Source organism: Pongo pygmaeus, chromosome X (genome assembly GCF_028885625.2).
Source record: "Pongo pygmaeus isolate AG05252 chromosome X, NHGRI_mPonPyg2-v2.0_pri, whole genome shotgun sequence".
Lineage (NCBI taxonomy): Eukaryota > Metazoa > Chordata > Mammalia > Primates > Hominidae > Pongo > Pongo pygmaeus.
In genome coordinates this window covers 56974744-56991826 of record NC_072396.2, presented here as the reverse complement: position 1 = coordinate 56991826, position 17083 = coordinate 56974744, and the positions used below count along the sequence as shown (strand labels likewise).

The window sequence follows — 17083 nt, the reverse complement described above, 5'->3', positions numbered from 1 at the left end:
TGCCCAAAAGATATCTGCATCCCTGTTTAGTGCAGCATTATTCACAATAGCCAAGATGTGGAACCAATCTAAAATATCTATCAACAAATGAATGAATAAATGAAATGCGACATATATATACACAATATAATATTATTCAGCTATAACAAAGAATAAAATCCTGCCATTTGTGAGGGCATAGATGAACCTGGAGGACATTATGTTAAGTGAAATATGCCAGGCACAGAAGGACAAATAGTGCATGATCTCACTCATATGTGGAATCTAAAAAAGTTAATCTCATGCAAGTAGAGTAGAATGGTAGTTACCAGAGGCTGGGGTGGCTAGTGGGGAGGGGGATGGGGAGATGTTGGTCAAAGGATACATAATTATAGTTAGATAGGAGGAATCCATTTCAAGAGATCTATTGTATAGCAAGGCAAGTATAGTTAATGATGATACATTTTATTTATTAAAATTGTAAAGAGAATGGATATTAAGCGTTCTCACCACAAAAATGATAATAAGGTAATGCATTCGTTATTTAGCTAGATTTAACCATTCCACAATGCATATGTACTTCAAAACATCATGCTATAGATGATAAAAACATACAATATTACCTGTCAATTTTTAAGGGTAAGAAAATACAAACTTTGATACTTTCTTCTTGCACTCCAGTTGTTTTATATGTGCCCCCTAAGGTTTAGTAAGCCCCCCATTTTGGATATTGATGTGGTTTGGCTGTGCCCCCACCCAAATCTCAACTTGCATTGTATCTCTCAGAATTTCCACATGTTGTGGGAGGGACCCAGGAGGAGTTAATTGAATCATGGGGGCCAGTTTTCCCCTGCTATTCTCATGATACTGAATAAGTCTCATGAGATCTGATGGGCTTATCAGGGGTTTCCACTATTCTTTCTTCCTTTTCTCTTGCTGCCACCATGTAAGAAGTGCCTTTTGCCTCCCGCCATGATTCCGAGGCCTCCCCAGCCATGTGGAACTGTAAGTCCAATTAAACCTCTTTTTCTTCCCAGTCTCGAGTATGTCTTTATCAGCAGCATGAAAACGAACTAATACAGACACCATTGGGCCAATGCCCTTAGCTTGGAACCACACTGAGCACATTTAAAATTTATCCTGTTTATTTAGAGTGGCTCTGATGGACTGATGATATTATGGGGAATATTTAAAGCTCCTTCAAACCATCCTTTGATGCTACCACTGCCTTTATCTCAGCAAACTCTCACATGGGGAATTTTATTTCCTTTTTTGTTTGTTTCCTTTTTTTGGTTTGTTTGTTTGGCTCTCCCTTCATATATGGAATGGATATCATATCTCAAAATAAGATTATGAACACTTATCATTACCACAATTAACCACTAGTCAATGATAATATTTGTATTCAGAAGACCAGTGCAGAGTCTCAGCAACTTGATGCTTAGTAGTATGTTGTTTTTCAGCCTCCTACATTTAGTACAGGGCATCAAATTTCAAGGGTAGATACTCTTTTATAGTAAGCTGAAATCTGCTTCCTAGTCATTTCCACCCCTTGGCCTTTCCGATTTATGCAAAACATTATCAGCCTCCTTTAGAGGCCACATAATTTTCCTTGATCATTCCTGATTACAAACTAAAACAGATACACCTCTGGGAGGAGAACTAGTGGTTGGGGGATTGTGGTGGAAGAGAGACTTAATTTATACCTTTCTGAATTCTGAACTTATTTTTAAAATAAAATAAAATGGAAGATTATAGCATTTGAATTCTCTCTTGGACAAATTTTCAAGTTTGTTTGTTCATCAAATTATCTGTTGCAAGACAACTACTAGCACTGTGTTAAGTTCTCTGGAGGCATACATAAAAAAAATTAAGATAGAGTATTATTTTTCAGGAATTTACAATTCAGTTGTGAATAATGCCCAGACACTTGTGATACAGGCAAATAAATAAGTAAAATGGAAAGTGATAGATGCCAAATGAGGAAGAATACAGGGAAGATGACAATATTTCAATTACTTCTTTTGTAGGGAAGAGAAAAGGGAAAGTATTGGTAGAGGCGGGAGCTAATACTGGCTAAGTATGTTTGAGATAGAAATATTGTTCTCAACTTTTCCACCAAAGCATTCTGAATGGCATAAAATGAACACATTCTCCTGAAGAGTCTGAGAGTGGATGCCTTTAGTAAGCTTCAACTATTTTTGAAGTATGTGGTTTATCTTAACAGGTTTTTAAATTTTGCATTTTGTAATACAAGATAATCATATTTTAAATATAAAATGCTTAAATTATTTAATATCAAATAATATGGAAGTTCCAGGAAGTTGTTTGATATGTCACTGATAGATATGCATACTTGTTTGAGAAGCATGGTCTAATCAAGAGTCATTGTACATTCTTAAGCATTAAAAAAAATGATAAAAAACAGTACTTTTGAAAGATTACTTTTGAAGCAGTGTGCAAGAATAATTGGAGGAAGTGAAAAGAGACAGGAGATAGGATGACTCAAAAAGGGAATAGATTCAGGAAGGCCAGGAAAGGGGCAATATTGTTACTTACCTGATCCAGCATTTTTACCATCTCCTCCAATGAGTGGGACTGTAATGGCTGCAGGGCCCCCATCTGCAGGCAAAGTAGTATACACCATGGGCAGAGACTGCACTACCACTGGGATGGTCTTCAGGCCACCCATCTTATTTGGCAGACTGACTGAGGGGATAGTGTGAATGACATGTAAGATCTGCTGGCCACCAGTGCTCTGAGAGGTCAGGACAGAGCCTGGGGTCAGAACAGTAGGAATGTTTGCTGAAGTGCTCATGTCAGATGTTGACGTGGACACCACAAGGGTCTGGGGAGAAGACTGTGGCTTGGGGGGACGTATTGGAGCTTGTAGCATGCTAGCAGGCTGGAGAGGAGCCTTGGGCTTGTGAAAGGAGAGGTCAACTGGTTCCACTTGGGGCAGGCTGAAATCACTAGCCAAAAGTTCTTCTGGGGGCTCAATCTTGATGTCATTAAACAGTGCTGGGTTCTCCATGGGGTTGGCATCCAGGAGTGTTGGAGAAGTCATATTACTTCTGTATTCTATCTCAGGGGGATCTCTGTTCCGAACAGAAGCAGTGACCTTAAATAAATAAACAAACGAGAGATGCATAAGTCAGTGTCAGTACCCTGAAGAGACATGCAAGCAATGTAAAAAAGAAATCTCTATTCATTTCACATGGAAGGAATACATGGTGCTGGGAGAAATAAGGCAGGAGTAAACTAAAGAGAAAAAAAGACAGGAAACTTTACTGAGTACCTGAAAGTACCAGGTACTATATCAGGCAATTGTTAAAAATTATTTCATTTAACCTTCACAATAATCTTGCAAAATTATTTAAAGTCAACACTTTCTGAGCATCCACTATAAGCTCAGTGGCAGCACACATCAATAAAGTACAGCCAATAAGTACATACTAACATACTAAATATAATGAATAATGTGAATAGTTTATAAATCATACCATAATAAATAATGTAACAGGCATACAAGCAAGGCGTTTTAGAAAAACAAAAGGGAATGACTCATTCTGACTAGAAAGGGAAGGCTTCAAGGAGGAGGTGATATTTCAGATGAGTCATAGAAAATTAATAGAAATTTTCTAGGCAGATAAGAGATAAGAAAGATATTCCTGTCTATAGAGCCATAACAACAGACAGTATAATTATAGATTAAACTATGAAATAAACTTGCAATACAGTTAGTTGTATTATATGCAAAATTGAACTCTGTAACTTTTTAATTCTGGGATTTAAAAAAAGCTAATAAATGATCTAAATGATCATAAATGATTTAAACTAATAAATTAATTAAAAACTAATAAATTTTTTAAAAAACTAATAAATGATCACTTTATATGTAATAAATGAAATAAAGCCTCAACCTAATTAAAAACTTTCTAAGAATTCCATGAATTCAAAGGTCAAGGATATAACAAACTGTATATGCCACTGCCAAGCAACACTCTGGATCTTGAAGATGATTTTGGAGATGGTGGTACCTCTTTAGCCAGTAAACAAACATGCCTCCATTATCTATCAGCATGATACTTGAATTATGGGAGTTTTAAATTATGAAAAATGTTAAGGAATACATCCTTTATATAAAACATAACCACTTTTAGTTTTGTATATTTGGAAGATGAGGAAAGGTAAAGTTCAATGAAAGGTTGGCTGATAGAAGATAATTGTTTGGAAGAGAGGAGTAACAAGGGAAGAACTATTTCTGTGAGATTTAACTAGCTTCTTAATGAACATTGAAAGAGGAATAAAACTCGATTCAAAGATATTCAAAAGAAAGCAAGTGGAAAAATCTCGATGAGACATGTAAAAATATTTGAGTATTGACTGGATATTGGAAAATATTAATGAATTATTGTTAATTTTAAGGTGTGATAATTATGTTATGCTTATTAATTTTTAAAATTTAGGTGAGAGATAATCAGGGTCTGAATTCAGAGAGTAATAAGTGGCAGGGGAGGCAGTGTCTTCTTGCTCTGACTTTATTTTAAAAGCCCTCAGAGCGCTGCCGTGAGCTATAATCACACCACTGCACTCCAGTCAGGGTGGCAGAGCAAGACTCTGCATCAAAAACACATGACAACAACGCTCAGAGCAGGCTGGGAATGAGTAATGGCACCAAAAACCCATCCGTGCTTTGTCTCCAGAATTTAGCCAGACTGCCATCTTCTTTTCCCTTCTTTTATGCTACAACACTCTTGGTTTCTTGATTTGCAAGCCCCTATCCCAACTCAGCCCTTGTTTGTGGTCCAAACATTGCTTCAATCTGCTCCTCCAGGACATGATTTCTGTGATTTGTCCCACTGTTTCACATACTGCAAATGTAACCCATCCCTCATGGGTGGATTTGACCCATCCAGATAAGGGGGGAGTAGAATCCTGTTGACAGAGAGAGGAAGTTGTCAAGATTGGCTCTGCTGAACATAAAACTCCTCTGTTCTCAGAATCCCCCAAATCAACTCAAGCTCTTATTTTTCCTACATTTCCCACATATCTCTTCACTTGAGTAGCTCCAATCCCAGATTAAAAAGATAGAATCCAAGGAATCTTCAAAAGAAAAAATGTCATCTCTTTCCATAGTCTATCATTGCTGTCAATAACAGTGAGAAATAGAGTTACAATAGAAAGCATAAGAAGAGGTTCAGTGTAGGGCGGGCGTGGTGGCTCATGCCTGTAATCCCAGCACTTTGGGAGGCCAAGGCAGGTGGATCACTTGAGGTCAGGAGTTCGAGACCAGCCTGGCCAACATGGTAAAACCCCATCACTACTAAAAATGCAAAAATTAGCCAGGTGTGGTAGCATGCACCTGTAATCCCAGTTACTCGGGAGGCTGAGGCAGGAGAATTGTCACTGCACTCCAGCCTGGGCAACAGAATGAGACTCTGTCACACAAAATAATAATAATAATAATAATAATAATAATAATTCACTGTAGTATCATTTTCTGTAAGAATGTAGTTGTGGGTGCAGTTGTATAAATAAACACAACTTGCCACTGAAATTAAGAAAAGATTTAGCTAAATTTTACGGACTTTTTGGACTAAGAAACCTGAAAAAGCTGAAGCTTTGAATCCTAACTATAAAATAAACACTACTTTGGCAACTTTTACTCTCTTTTGCCAAAGAAAGGCCATTTCAGTGAGATGATGCTGCCTACAACAATGTTACTAGCTCAAGGCCTTGTGCTTAGCTGATAATTGATCTGCAGGTATGCATTTTATTGAAAAACATTACGTAGGAACATCTAAAATGGAAACTGATTGATGAAAGTCAAGAAACTGAAGAACTGATAGTCTATTCTTATTGCCTTGATGAGATACAGTGTCACAGGGTCCTGCTCCAACAGGCCATCATTAGTTGTCCTTTTATAGACTAAACCTATTTTGTGGTTTGCCAATTCTTAACCAAACCCTGTCTGCATCAGGGCTTCAATCATTACTTCTCTCCTGCCATCAAAAGGCTTTGAGAGAAATGTTGGAAGGGCAGTTGTTTGGGTTTTAGTATCTTAACAGTAACTTCGTCAAAGCATAGCATCACATACTTTTTTCTGTACATATCACTCCCAAGTACGCCTCTTATGTCTAAGTGAATCTATCTTGTAGCAAGTATTTTCTGGGTGTAAATATTGTCTTCTGAATGCAAGCTTTCTTGAGAAAACAGACTGTTCTCAAAAGCAGGTGTCAAGGTTGACCTTATTGTTCCTTCCTTTGTGGCTTAAAGACAAGCATTCCATATCTACACACTATCAGGGTGAATAAGTTTTGTTTGTGTGCACTGAGGATTCTTTTTTCAATATGATCAAAATAATTTTAATAAAAATATTGTTATACAGTCTAACTTATTCTGTAGTTTGAATATAATCCTCCCTATGGTTAAAAAAAAAACAACCCAATACCCTATTTTTTTTACCTTATCTTTATAGATAGCACATTATGCTTGGAGGTTCTGAAGAAGACCTTCAAGTCTTGATTGAGTGAGTTTTTGTCCCTAGAATTTTGGTGATTTTAAGAATCCTCACTAAGATGACTCGGGATGGCTACCTATTTCATGCTTCATTGAATATAATCACTTCAGCTGTGAAAGCTCATCTGAGGATTGTTCTGTCATCAGATTTTTCTTTTAAAGTAATCTTTCTTCATCTTTAGCGTGGTGTGATGGCTTCAGTTTTTAAGTGTTCTCTAGTCAATCACTATCAAAGAGAATAGCTACTTTCCCCATTTGCTATTTTAAGTCTTTATCCTGAATTCCCAGATTTCTGAATCTATGAAGAAGGTTGTGCATGAAAGAAAACAAAGAAACTTAGGAGTGGTTTGAAGACAAGCTTTAATTTCCACAGTGCTACTCCTCAAATACCCAGAATCCTTATCAGGTTTTCTTAAGCCAATTTGAGTGGACAAAAAAATATAAAAAGAGTTATTTATTCATATATTACTAAAGATGAGACCGTTTTGGTTCTTAGGAAACGCCCCTCTCAATTCTAGAAATAAACTCTGAGAAAAGTTGGTTAATTTCACAAATATTTAAGCATTTGATTAAGATAGGTAGAGAGGCCCTGAGAATCAGTGGAATCAACTGTTACAAAGTTTCCATTTTTCATGTATTTGAAACAGCTCTGATGTGGAGCTTGAAAGTGGTAATGCAAGATTAGAAATGAAGAACAAAATACTATAGACAGCACAGTAGGTGGAAGGAGAGGAAGGGATGTTATAGAAACACAATAAAGCCTAGGCTCCTCCCAAACAGAAAGAGGAAACCTGTTTTTGTAAACAGGTACCTTCCAGCTTTGCTCTGGGTTAAACCAATTAGTTTTATGCCTGGATACATATGCACACATGTATTGTACACATTCATTGTTTAGGTCAAAAAGTCTGTTTAACCTTCTAAAACTCAATTCTTTTTCTAATAAGAGCATTATGTGTTTGGGTATTAGAAAATGAAGAGGTGGATGGAGATGGGTATTATTAGAAACCTAGACTTAATCTAACAAACCCGGCAATTTTAAGAGATTGGGATAGTAGTAGCCACAATCAGGCAAAATGAGATCATAAATGTACAAATGTATGTATATATGTATATGTATGCATATATTGTTCACTAGGTATTTGCTTAGTACCTAGCACAAAACTATAGAAAATGTGAAAAATACTAAATCAGTTTTTGTTTCTCAAAGAATCTAAGGTTGTTTTTGGGTAATACATGGATGAAGTTATTTTAATATTTATGCTTACTCTATTGTACTGTACATTGGAAAATATATATAACACATTGTAGTGGGCTGAATGGTGACCCTCAAAAACACCCGTCCACACCTCAATTCCCAGAGTCTTCTTGGAAAAAGTATCTTTGCAGATGTAATTAAAGATCTTGAAGAGATCCTGCTGGATTATCTGGGTGGGCCCTAAATTCTATGACTAGTGTCCTTATAAGAGACATACAGAGGAATAACACACAGAGATACAGAGGAGAAGGTAATGTGAAGATGCAGGCTGACAGTGGAGTGACGGGGCTACAAGCCAAAGAACACCTATATGTACCAGAAGCTGGAAGAGGCAAGGAAAAGACTCTTCACTAAAGCCTTCAGAGGCAGCATGACCCTGACAATAACTTGATTTCAGATTTCTGGCCTCCAGAACTGTGAGAGAACACATTTCTCTTGTTTTAACCCACCTAGTTTGTGGTAGTTTGTGTCAGCAATTCTAGGAAAGTAATACCTCACATCAAACCGAGAATTCTCCAGATAGCTTAGGACAAAACTAATATAGATTTATTTATTTATTTATTTAAATAATTTTAAAGTATGTAAATAATATTGATGGCAAGGATGTGGCAAAAAATCGTGAAAGTGGTAAGTAAATAATTGAAGTTTGGGAGACAAAAAATATTACTGGGGAGAAAAGAGATGTTTACATAAAGCAGTTGACAATAGAGAACAGGTACCACATTAGTAACTAATACAGACAATTTCGTGTTCCAGGAGCATGAGTTCACTAGAGATTCGCGACAGTTGGGGTTTTCTGTGTATGTTTCATGGAAGAGGTAGAATTGGAATTTGAGCCCTAAGAAAAGTAAAGAGTTTGGTGAGCTATTGGAGTTATTTGGAGTTATTGGAGTTATTCAATAACAATGAGCTCATTGAGGCACAATCCATGTAGAAAAAACAGTGTGGGGAAAAGTGGCACAGAAATGTATGAACCCTGAGAATGCAGCCCAGCTTTAAAAAAAGAGAAGGAAAAAAAAAAAGATAGTATCATGGAAATATTGTTCATTTTCTTGGGCTTGACAGTGCTGATGTAGTTATGTAGGACAATGTCATTATTTGTAGGTGATGCATGCAGAATAATTTAGGGGTGAAGTTTCTTGATGCAACTTACAATAGTAATAAAATGGAGGGGGAGAGAGAGAGAATCAGGCTGTGTGAAAATATGTGCCAAATATTAACAGTATTAAATTAGGGTAAAGGAGAGACATGTATGATAAAATTTAACCCTAACACTGCTCATACATTTTGACCAAGACATCCCACTTGTAGGAAGTAATCAGAAACGAAAAATAAAGCGCAGGTGACTACCAAATGCTCTTTCACTGTATGTTATGTTGATATGGAAATTTAGAGAAGGGAGAGCAGCATGTGTGCCCTGAGCTACACACCCACCCATTAGTCCTAACTTTTGACATAAACAAATCCTATAATGAATCAAACCAGGAGGCTTCTCCACACTAGAATGTTGCCAGCGTTGTGTAGTTATAGAACACAAACTCCTGGCCCTTGTCACCTGAGACACGGCCAGTGTGCTGTGGCCATGTATCACAAGCAGTCTAGCTTTCCTAAAAATAAGATATCCTGGAAATGCCAAGAAACAAACAAAAAAAGTGCTTAGATCCCTTACTATCCAGACTTTTCTACACATTGAACCAATTTCAAAGTGCCTCCAAATTCTGGAAGTTCAGTATACCTAAAGAATGCATAGAAAAACATTTCTAGAATTATACTTAGGTACACTGAGATTTCAAAATAAGGTAGCTTTGGCCAGGCGCGGTGGCTCACGCCTGTAATCCCAGCACCTTGGGAGGCCGAGGCGGGTGGATCACGAGGTCAGGAGATTGAGACCATCCTGGCTAACATGTTGAAACCCTGTCTCTACTGAAAATACAAAACAAAATTAGCCAGGTGTGGTGGTGGGTGCCTGTGGTCCCAGCTACTCGGGAGGCTGAGGCAGGAGAATGGCATGAAGGCAGGAGGCGGAGCTTGCAGTGAACCGAGATCATGCCACTGCACTCAAGCCTGGGTGACAGAGCGAGACGCCATCTCAAAACAACAACAACAACAACAACAACAACAAAGGTAGCTATGCATGCTCAACGACATTTCAATGAAGAGTATTTTTTATTACAAGTACAATAGATTTTTATCTATTACTACTTATACTCAGCTTCCTCTTGGTATTAACTATGAGTAAGCTCTAGCAACAGGCAGAAGTTTTCCAACAATTAGCAAGTTTTGATGTGCTAATAATTCCTAAATGCAAAAGCTATGATTAAGGTAAATGGGACATCAAATAGGGCTAAATATCATTAAAACAGTACAAAGGATTCTCATCTATATGCATATGTAACTTAAGCAAATTCATTTATACACCATGGGCCAAACAATGATTGAGAACAATTTTTAAAACTGACTCCTAGATTTCTCAAGGAACTTAATACAGAACTACCATTTGACCCAACAATCCTATTACTCGGTATATATACAAAAGAAAATAAATCATTCTACCAAAAATATACCTGCACTTATATGTTCATCACAGCATTATTCACAATAGCAAAGACATGAAATCAACGTAGGCGCCCATCAATGGCGGAATGAATCAAGAAAATGTGGTAAAGATATACTATGGAGTACTATGCAGACATAAATAAGAAAAACATCATGTCTTTTGCAGCAATATGGATACAGCTAGAGGCTATTCTCCTAAGGGAATTAATGCAGGAACAGAAAACCAAATACTGTATGTTCTTATTTATGAGAGCTAAACACTGGGTACTCATGGACATAAAGATGGCAAAAATTGACACTGGGTACTACTAGAAGAAGGAGGGAGAGAGGAGAACAAGGGTTGAAAAACCATTGAATACTATGCTCACTACCATGGTGACAAGATCATCCATATCCCAAACCTCGGCATCACACAATACACCCATGTAACAAACCTGCACATGTATCCCCTGAATCTAAAATAAAAGTTGAAGACACTCAACAAAGAAACATCAGACTTAATCTGCACTATAGACCAAATGGATCCAATATATATTTACAGAACATTTCATCCAATGGCTGAAGAATACACATTATTTTCCCCAGCACAAGGATCATTCTCAATGACAGACTATATGTTAGGTGAAAAAACACATCTTAAGACACTCAGAAAACCTGAAATAACATCAAGCATCTTCTCTGGCCACAATAGAATAAAACTAGAAATTAATAACAAGAGGAATTTAGGAAACTATACAAACACCATACACCAGTAGTATTATAAAACATTAATTTATTAATGTTTAATAATATTATTAAACTTTAATTTAATTAGGGAAATTAAAAAATATGCTCCTGCCAGGCGTGGTGGCTCACGCCTGTAATCCCAGCACTTTGGGAGGCCGAGGCAGACAGATCACCTGAGGTTGGGAGTTCGAGACCAGCCTGACCAACATGGAGAAACCCCGTCTCTACTAAAAATACAAAATCAGCCGGGTGTGGTGGCGCATGCCTGTAATCCCAACTATTCGTGAGCCTGAGGCAGGAAAATCACTTGAACTCTGGAGGCAGAAGTTGCAGTGAGCTGAGATCACACCGTTTCACTCCAGCCTGGGCAACACCAGTGAAACTCCGTCTCAAACAAACAAACAACAACAACAAAAATTGCTCCTGAATGACCAGTGAGTCAATGAAGAAATTAAGAAGAAAATTGAAAAATTTCTTGAAACAAATGATAATGGAAAACAATATATCGAAACCTATGGAATATAGCAAAAGCAGTCATAAGAGGGAAGTTTTATAGCTGTAAGTGCCTACATCAGAAGACAGAAAAAACTTCAAATAGACAATCTAATAATTCATCTTAAAGACCTAGAAAAGCAATGATACCTGCTTATTCTTTTGGAAAAAAAAATAGAAAAGCAAGAGCAAACCAAACCCAAAATTAGTAGAAGAAATAACAAAGATGAGAGGAGAATTAAAAGAATTTGAAATAAAACAATACAAAAGATCTGTGAAACAAAAAGTTGTTCTTTGAAAAGTTAAACAAAATTGACAAACCTTTAGCCAGGCTAATGAGAAAAAAAGAGAGAAGATCCAAATAAATAATATCAGAAATGAAAAAGACATTACAACTGATATTGCAGAAATTCAAAGGATCATTAGTGGCCACTGTGAGCAATTATATGTCAATGAATTGAAAAATCTAGAAAAAAATGGACAAATTCCTAGACACATATAACCTACCAGGATTGAATCATGAAATCCAAAACATGAACAGACCAATAACAAGTAATGAGATTGAAACCATAATAAAAAGTCTCCTAGTAAAGAAAAGCCCAGGACCTGATGTCTTCACAGCTGAATTCTACCAAACATTTAAAGAAGAGCTCATACCAATTCTACTGAAACTATTCTGAAAAATAGAGGAGGGACTATTTCCAAACTCATTCTACAAGGCCAGTATTACCCTGATACCAAAACTAGACAAAGACACATCAAAAAAAGAAAATTACAGGCCAATATCTCTGATGAATACTGATGCAAAAATCCTCAACAAGCTACTGGCAAACCGAATTCAACAATACATTAGAAAGATCCTTCATCCTGACCAAGTGGGATCCCTGGGTGCAAAGACAGTTCAACATACACAAATCAATCAATGTGATACATAATATCAACAGAATGAAGGATTAAAAACCATGATTATTTCAATTTATGCTGAAAAAGCATTTGATAAAATTCAACATCCCTTCAAAAAACTGGGGATACAAGTAACCCCTCAGCATAATAAAAGCCATATAAAACAGACCCACAGCTAGTATCATATCGAATGGGGAAAAACTGAAGGCCTTTCCTCTAAGACCTGGCACATGTCAAGGATGCCCACTGTCAACACTGTTATTCCACATAGTATTGGAAGTCCTGGCTAGAGCCATCAGAAAAGAGAAAGATATAAAGGGTATTCAAATTGGAAAAAGAGAAGTAAAATTATTTTTGTTTGCAGATGATATGATCCTATATTTGGAAAAACCTAAAAACTCCACAAAAAACTATTAGAACCCATAAACAAATTCAGTAAAGTTGCAGTATAGAAAATCAAACTAATCAAATCAGTAGCATCTTTATGCCAACAGTGAACAATCTGAAAAAGAAAAAAAAAAGTAAACCTGCTTACAATAGCCACACATAAAATTAAATACCTACAAATTAACCAAAGAAGTGGGAGATATCTACAATGAAAACTATAAAACACTGATGAAAGAAATTGAAGAGGACATCAAAAAATGGAAAAATATTCTATGCTCATGGATTGGAAGAATCAATATTGTTGAAATGTCCATACTGACAGGGACAGGAGGCAGGGAAATTCTAGGCAGAAGTGGGCAGGTCCCTGGTGAGGGCCCCACCCTGAAGCCTAGAACCACGGTCCAAAGTGAGAACTTACATTTCCGTTTTCCTGCTTGAATGTTGCCTTTTCCAAAACCACCCATGGCTGACCCTGCCCCCTATCCTTGCCCATAAAAACCCAGGCTCAGCTGGCAGAAAGAGGAGAAGCAGCTGAACGTTGAAGATTATAGTTGGATGTTGGAGAGAAGTGGCTTGACTTCAGAGGGACAGCTTGATGGCATAGCTTTGGAGAGGAGTCCAAATGGGGACAGCTGGAATCCAGGGGAGGATTATCTTCCCACTCCATCTCCTTTTCAGCTCCCCCTCCCACTGATAGCCACTTTGATCAGCAATAAAATCCCCCACATTAACCACCTTTGATTCATTGCGTAACCTCATTCCTCCTGGATGCCAGACAAGAACTTGAGTGTGGGTGCAAAAGGCTGTTACACTGACCCTCTGGTGAGCTGTTAATGCTTAAGCCATCTGCAGACAGCAAAGCTAAAAGGGTACTGTAACACTCCTTCTGGGGCTTCAGGGGTCACAGGCACCCCCCAGACTCTGCTGCGGGGTGCGCATACAGTTTTGCTCCTGCCGGTGCCCAAAGGCACTCACCCCAGCTCCTGCACCCACTGACCTGTGCTTCCCCTCCCACAAGGGGTAGAACACAGCAGGTTTAAGTGAGTGGAATTCGCCTCTGCTAGTGCCAAAGCACCAGCTAGGTCCAGCACCAGTGCACTCCAGTTCCCACCCACGAATGGGTCAGGGAAATATCCTGCTTCAATACTACCTAAAACACAATACAGATTCAATAAAATCCCTATCAAAATACCAATGACATTCTTGTCTGGGCATGGTGGCTCATGTCTGTAATCTCAACACTTTGGGAAGCCGAGGTGGGTGGATCACTTCAGGTTAGGAGTTCAGGACCAGTCTGGTTAACATGGTGAAACCCCGTCTCTACCAAAAAAAAAAAAAAAAAAAAAAAAAAAAAAAAAAAAAATTAGCTGGGCATGGTGGCACATGCCCATAGTCCCTGCTACTTGGGTGGCTGAGGCACAAGAATTGCTGGAAGCCAGGAGGTGAAGGTTTCAATGAGCCAAGATTGTGCCACTGCACTCCGGCCTGGGCAACAGAGTGAGACAACATCTCAAAATAAAAAAAGAAGAAAAAAAAAAGAAAAAGAAAAAAAGACATTATGTACAAAGATAGAAAAACGAAATCCGAAAATTTATATCTAACCACAAATACCGAGAATAGCCAGTTATCCTAAGCAAAAAGAACAAAACTGAAGGAATCACATTACCTGACTTCAAGTTATACTACAGAGCTATAGTAACCAAAATGGCATTGTATTGGCATGAAAACAAACATACAGCGCAGTGGAACAAAATAGAGAACCCAGAAATAAAGCCATACATCTACAAAGAATTCATTTTTTACAAAGATGCCAGGAACATACATTGGGGAATGCATGGTCTCTTCAATAAATGGTGCTGGGAAAACTGGATATCCACATGCAGAACAATGAAACCAGAACCCTATCTCTAACCATATACAAAAATTAAATTAAAATGGATTAAAGAGTTAAATCTAAGACCTCAAACTATGAAACTGCCGCAGAAAATATTTGGGAAAATCTCCAGGACGTTCGTCTGGGCAAAAATTTCTTGAGCAATACCCCACAAAAACAGGCAACCAAAGCAAACAGGAACAAATGAGATCACATCAATTAAAAAGCTTCTGCAAAGCAAAGGATTCAATCAACAAAGTGAAGAGACAACCCATAGATTGGGAGAAAATATTTGTAAACTACCCATCTGACAACGATTAATCACCAGAATATATAATGAGCTCAAACAACTCAATAGAAAAAAGTCTAATAATTCAATTTAAAAATGGGTAAAACATTTGAATAGACATTTCTCAAAAGAAGACATACAAATGGCAAACAGGTATATGAAAAGGTGCTCAACATCGGTGATCATCAGAGAAATGCAAATCAAAACTACAATGAGATATTTAAAATGGCTTTTATCCAAGAGACAGGCAATAATAAATGCTGGTGAGGATGTGGAGAAAAGAAAACACTTGTGCACTGTTGGTGGGAATGTAAATTAGTACAGCAGCTATGGAGAACAGTTTGGAGGTTCCTCAAAAAAATTGAAAATTGAGCTACTGTATGATCCAGCAATCCCACTGCTGGGTATATACCAAAAAGAAAGGAAATCAGTATATCAAAGAGATACCTGCACTTCCATGTTTGTTGCAGCACTATTCACAATAGCTAAGATTTGGAAGCAACCTAAGTATTCATCAACAGATGAACGGATAAAGAAAATGTGGTACACATACACGATGGAGTACTATTCAGCCATAAAAAGAATGAGATCCTGTCATTTGCAATAACATGGATGGAACTGGAGATTATTATGTTCAGTGAAATAAGTCAGGTATAGAAAGACAAATATCACATGTTCTTATTTATTTGTGGGATCTAAAAATCGAAACCATTGAACTCATGGACATAGAGAGTAGAAGGATGGTTACCAGAGGCTGGGAAGGGCAGTGGGGTGTTGAGGAGGAGGTGGTCATGGTGAATGTGTACGAAAAAATAGTTAGAAATTGTCTGGGTGCAGTGGCTGTATCCTGTAATCCCCAGCACTTTGGGAGGTGACGTGGGCAGATCACCCGAGGTCAGGATTTTGAGACCAGCCTGGCCAACATGGTGAAACTCTGTCTCTACTAAAAATACAAAAAATTAGCTGGGCGTGGTGGCGTGTGCCTGTAGTCCTAGCTACTCAGGAGGCTGAGGCAAGAGAATTGCTTGAATCTGGGAGGCGGAGGTTGCAGTGAGCTGAGAAGCCACCACTGTACTCCAGCCTGGGCAACAGAGAGAGACTCCATCTCAAAAAAAAAAAAAAAAAGTTAGAAATAACAAATAAGAACTACTATTTGACAGCACGATAGGGTGACTAGAGTCAATAATAACTTAATTGTACACTTAAAAAATATCTAAAAGAGTGTAATTGCATTGTTTGTAACACAAAGGATAAATGCTGCAGGGATGGATACCCCATTCTCCATAATGTGATTATTTCACATTGCATGCCTGTATGAAAACATCTCAATGTATCCCATAAATATATATACCTACTATGTACCTACAAAAATTAAAAATAAGGCCAGGTACGGTGGCTCACATCTATAATCCCAGCACTCTGGGAGGCTGAGGTGGGCGGATCATGAGGTCAGGAGTTTGAGACCAGCCTGGCCAATATAGTGAAACCATGTCTCTACTAAAAATACAAAAATTAGCCAGGCATGGTGGTGCGTGCCTGTAGACCCAGCTACTTGGGAGGCTGAGGCAGAAGAATAGCTTGAACCTGGAAGGCAGAGGATGCAGTGAGCCAAGATTGCGCCACTGCACTCCATCCTGGGTGACAGAGTGAGACTCCGTCTCAAAAAAAAAATAAATAAATAAAATAAATAAATAAATAAATAAATAAATATTTAAAAATTCAAAAAACAAAATAAAAGTTGAAATTATAACAAAAAGATTCCTAAATGTAACCTACTTTATCTGATGAATTAAATAAAGAAACAGACAAGTATTGTATATACAACACTGTATACTCAAGTCTATAGGTGATTTAAGGATTTTCAGGGTTAATTTTGACTGTATTTGAGTTTCACTCATGCAGTGAATTTGCAACCCCAAGAAAGACGGGACTTCGACATCTAGCACAGAGCCCTGGGATATAAAATCCAGATAATCTGTTTCGAATCCTAATTCTTGGAGTGTTCAAGGCCAGTTTTATTTTCCATCAAATGGGGAAATTAAGAATAATGATGGTTAATTTTATGTGACAACTTGGCTGGGCCACATGCCCAGATATTTGG

General features: G+C 37.7%; 1 protein-coding gene across 5 annotated transcripts in view; it reads right to left on the bottom strand.

The window, feature by feature from the left end:
* Positions 1 to 17083, bottom strand: part of KLF8 (KLF transcription factor 8) — a 54882-nt gene that overhangs the window by 19100 nt on the left and 18699 nt on the right. For all 5 annotated transcript variants that reach the window (XM_054470938.1, XM_063660544.1, XM_063660545.1 and 2 more), the window contains one exon: positions 2539 to 3100. In XM_054470938.1, coding sequence (XP_054326913.1) covers positions 2539 to 3100 — 562 coding nt within the window. The remainder of the gene's footprint in view (positions 1 to 2538; positions 3101 to 17083) is intronic.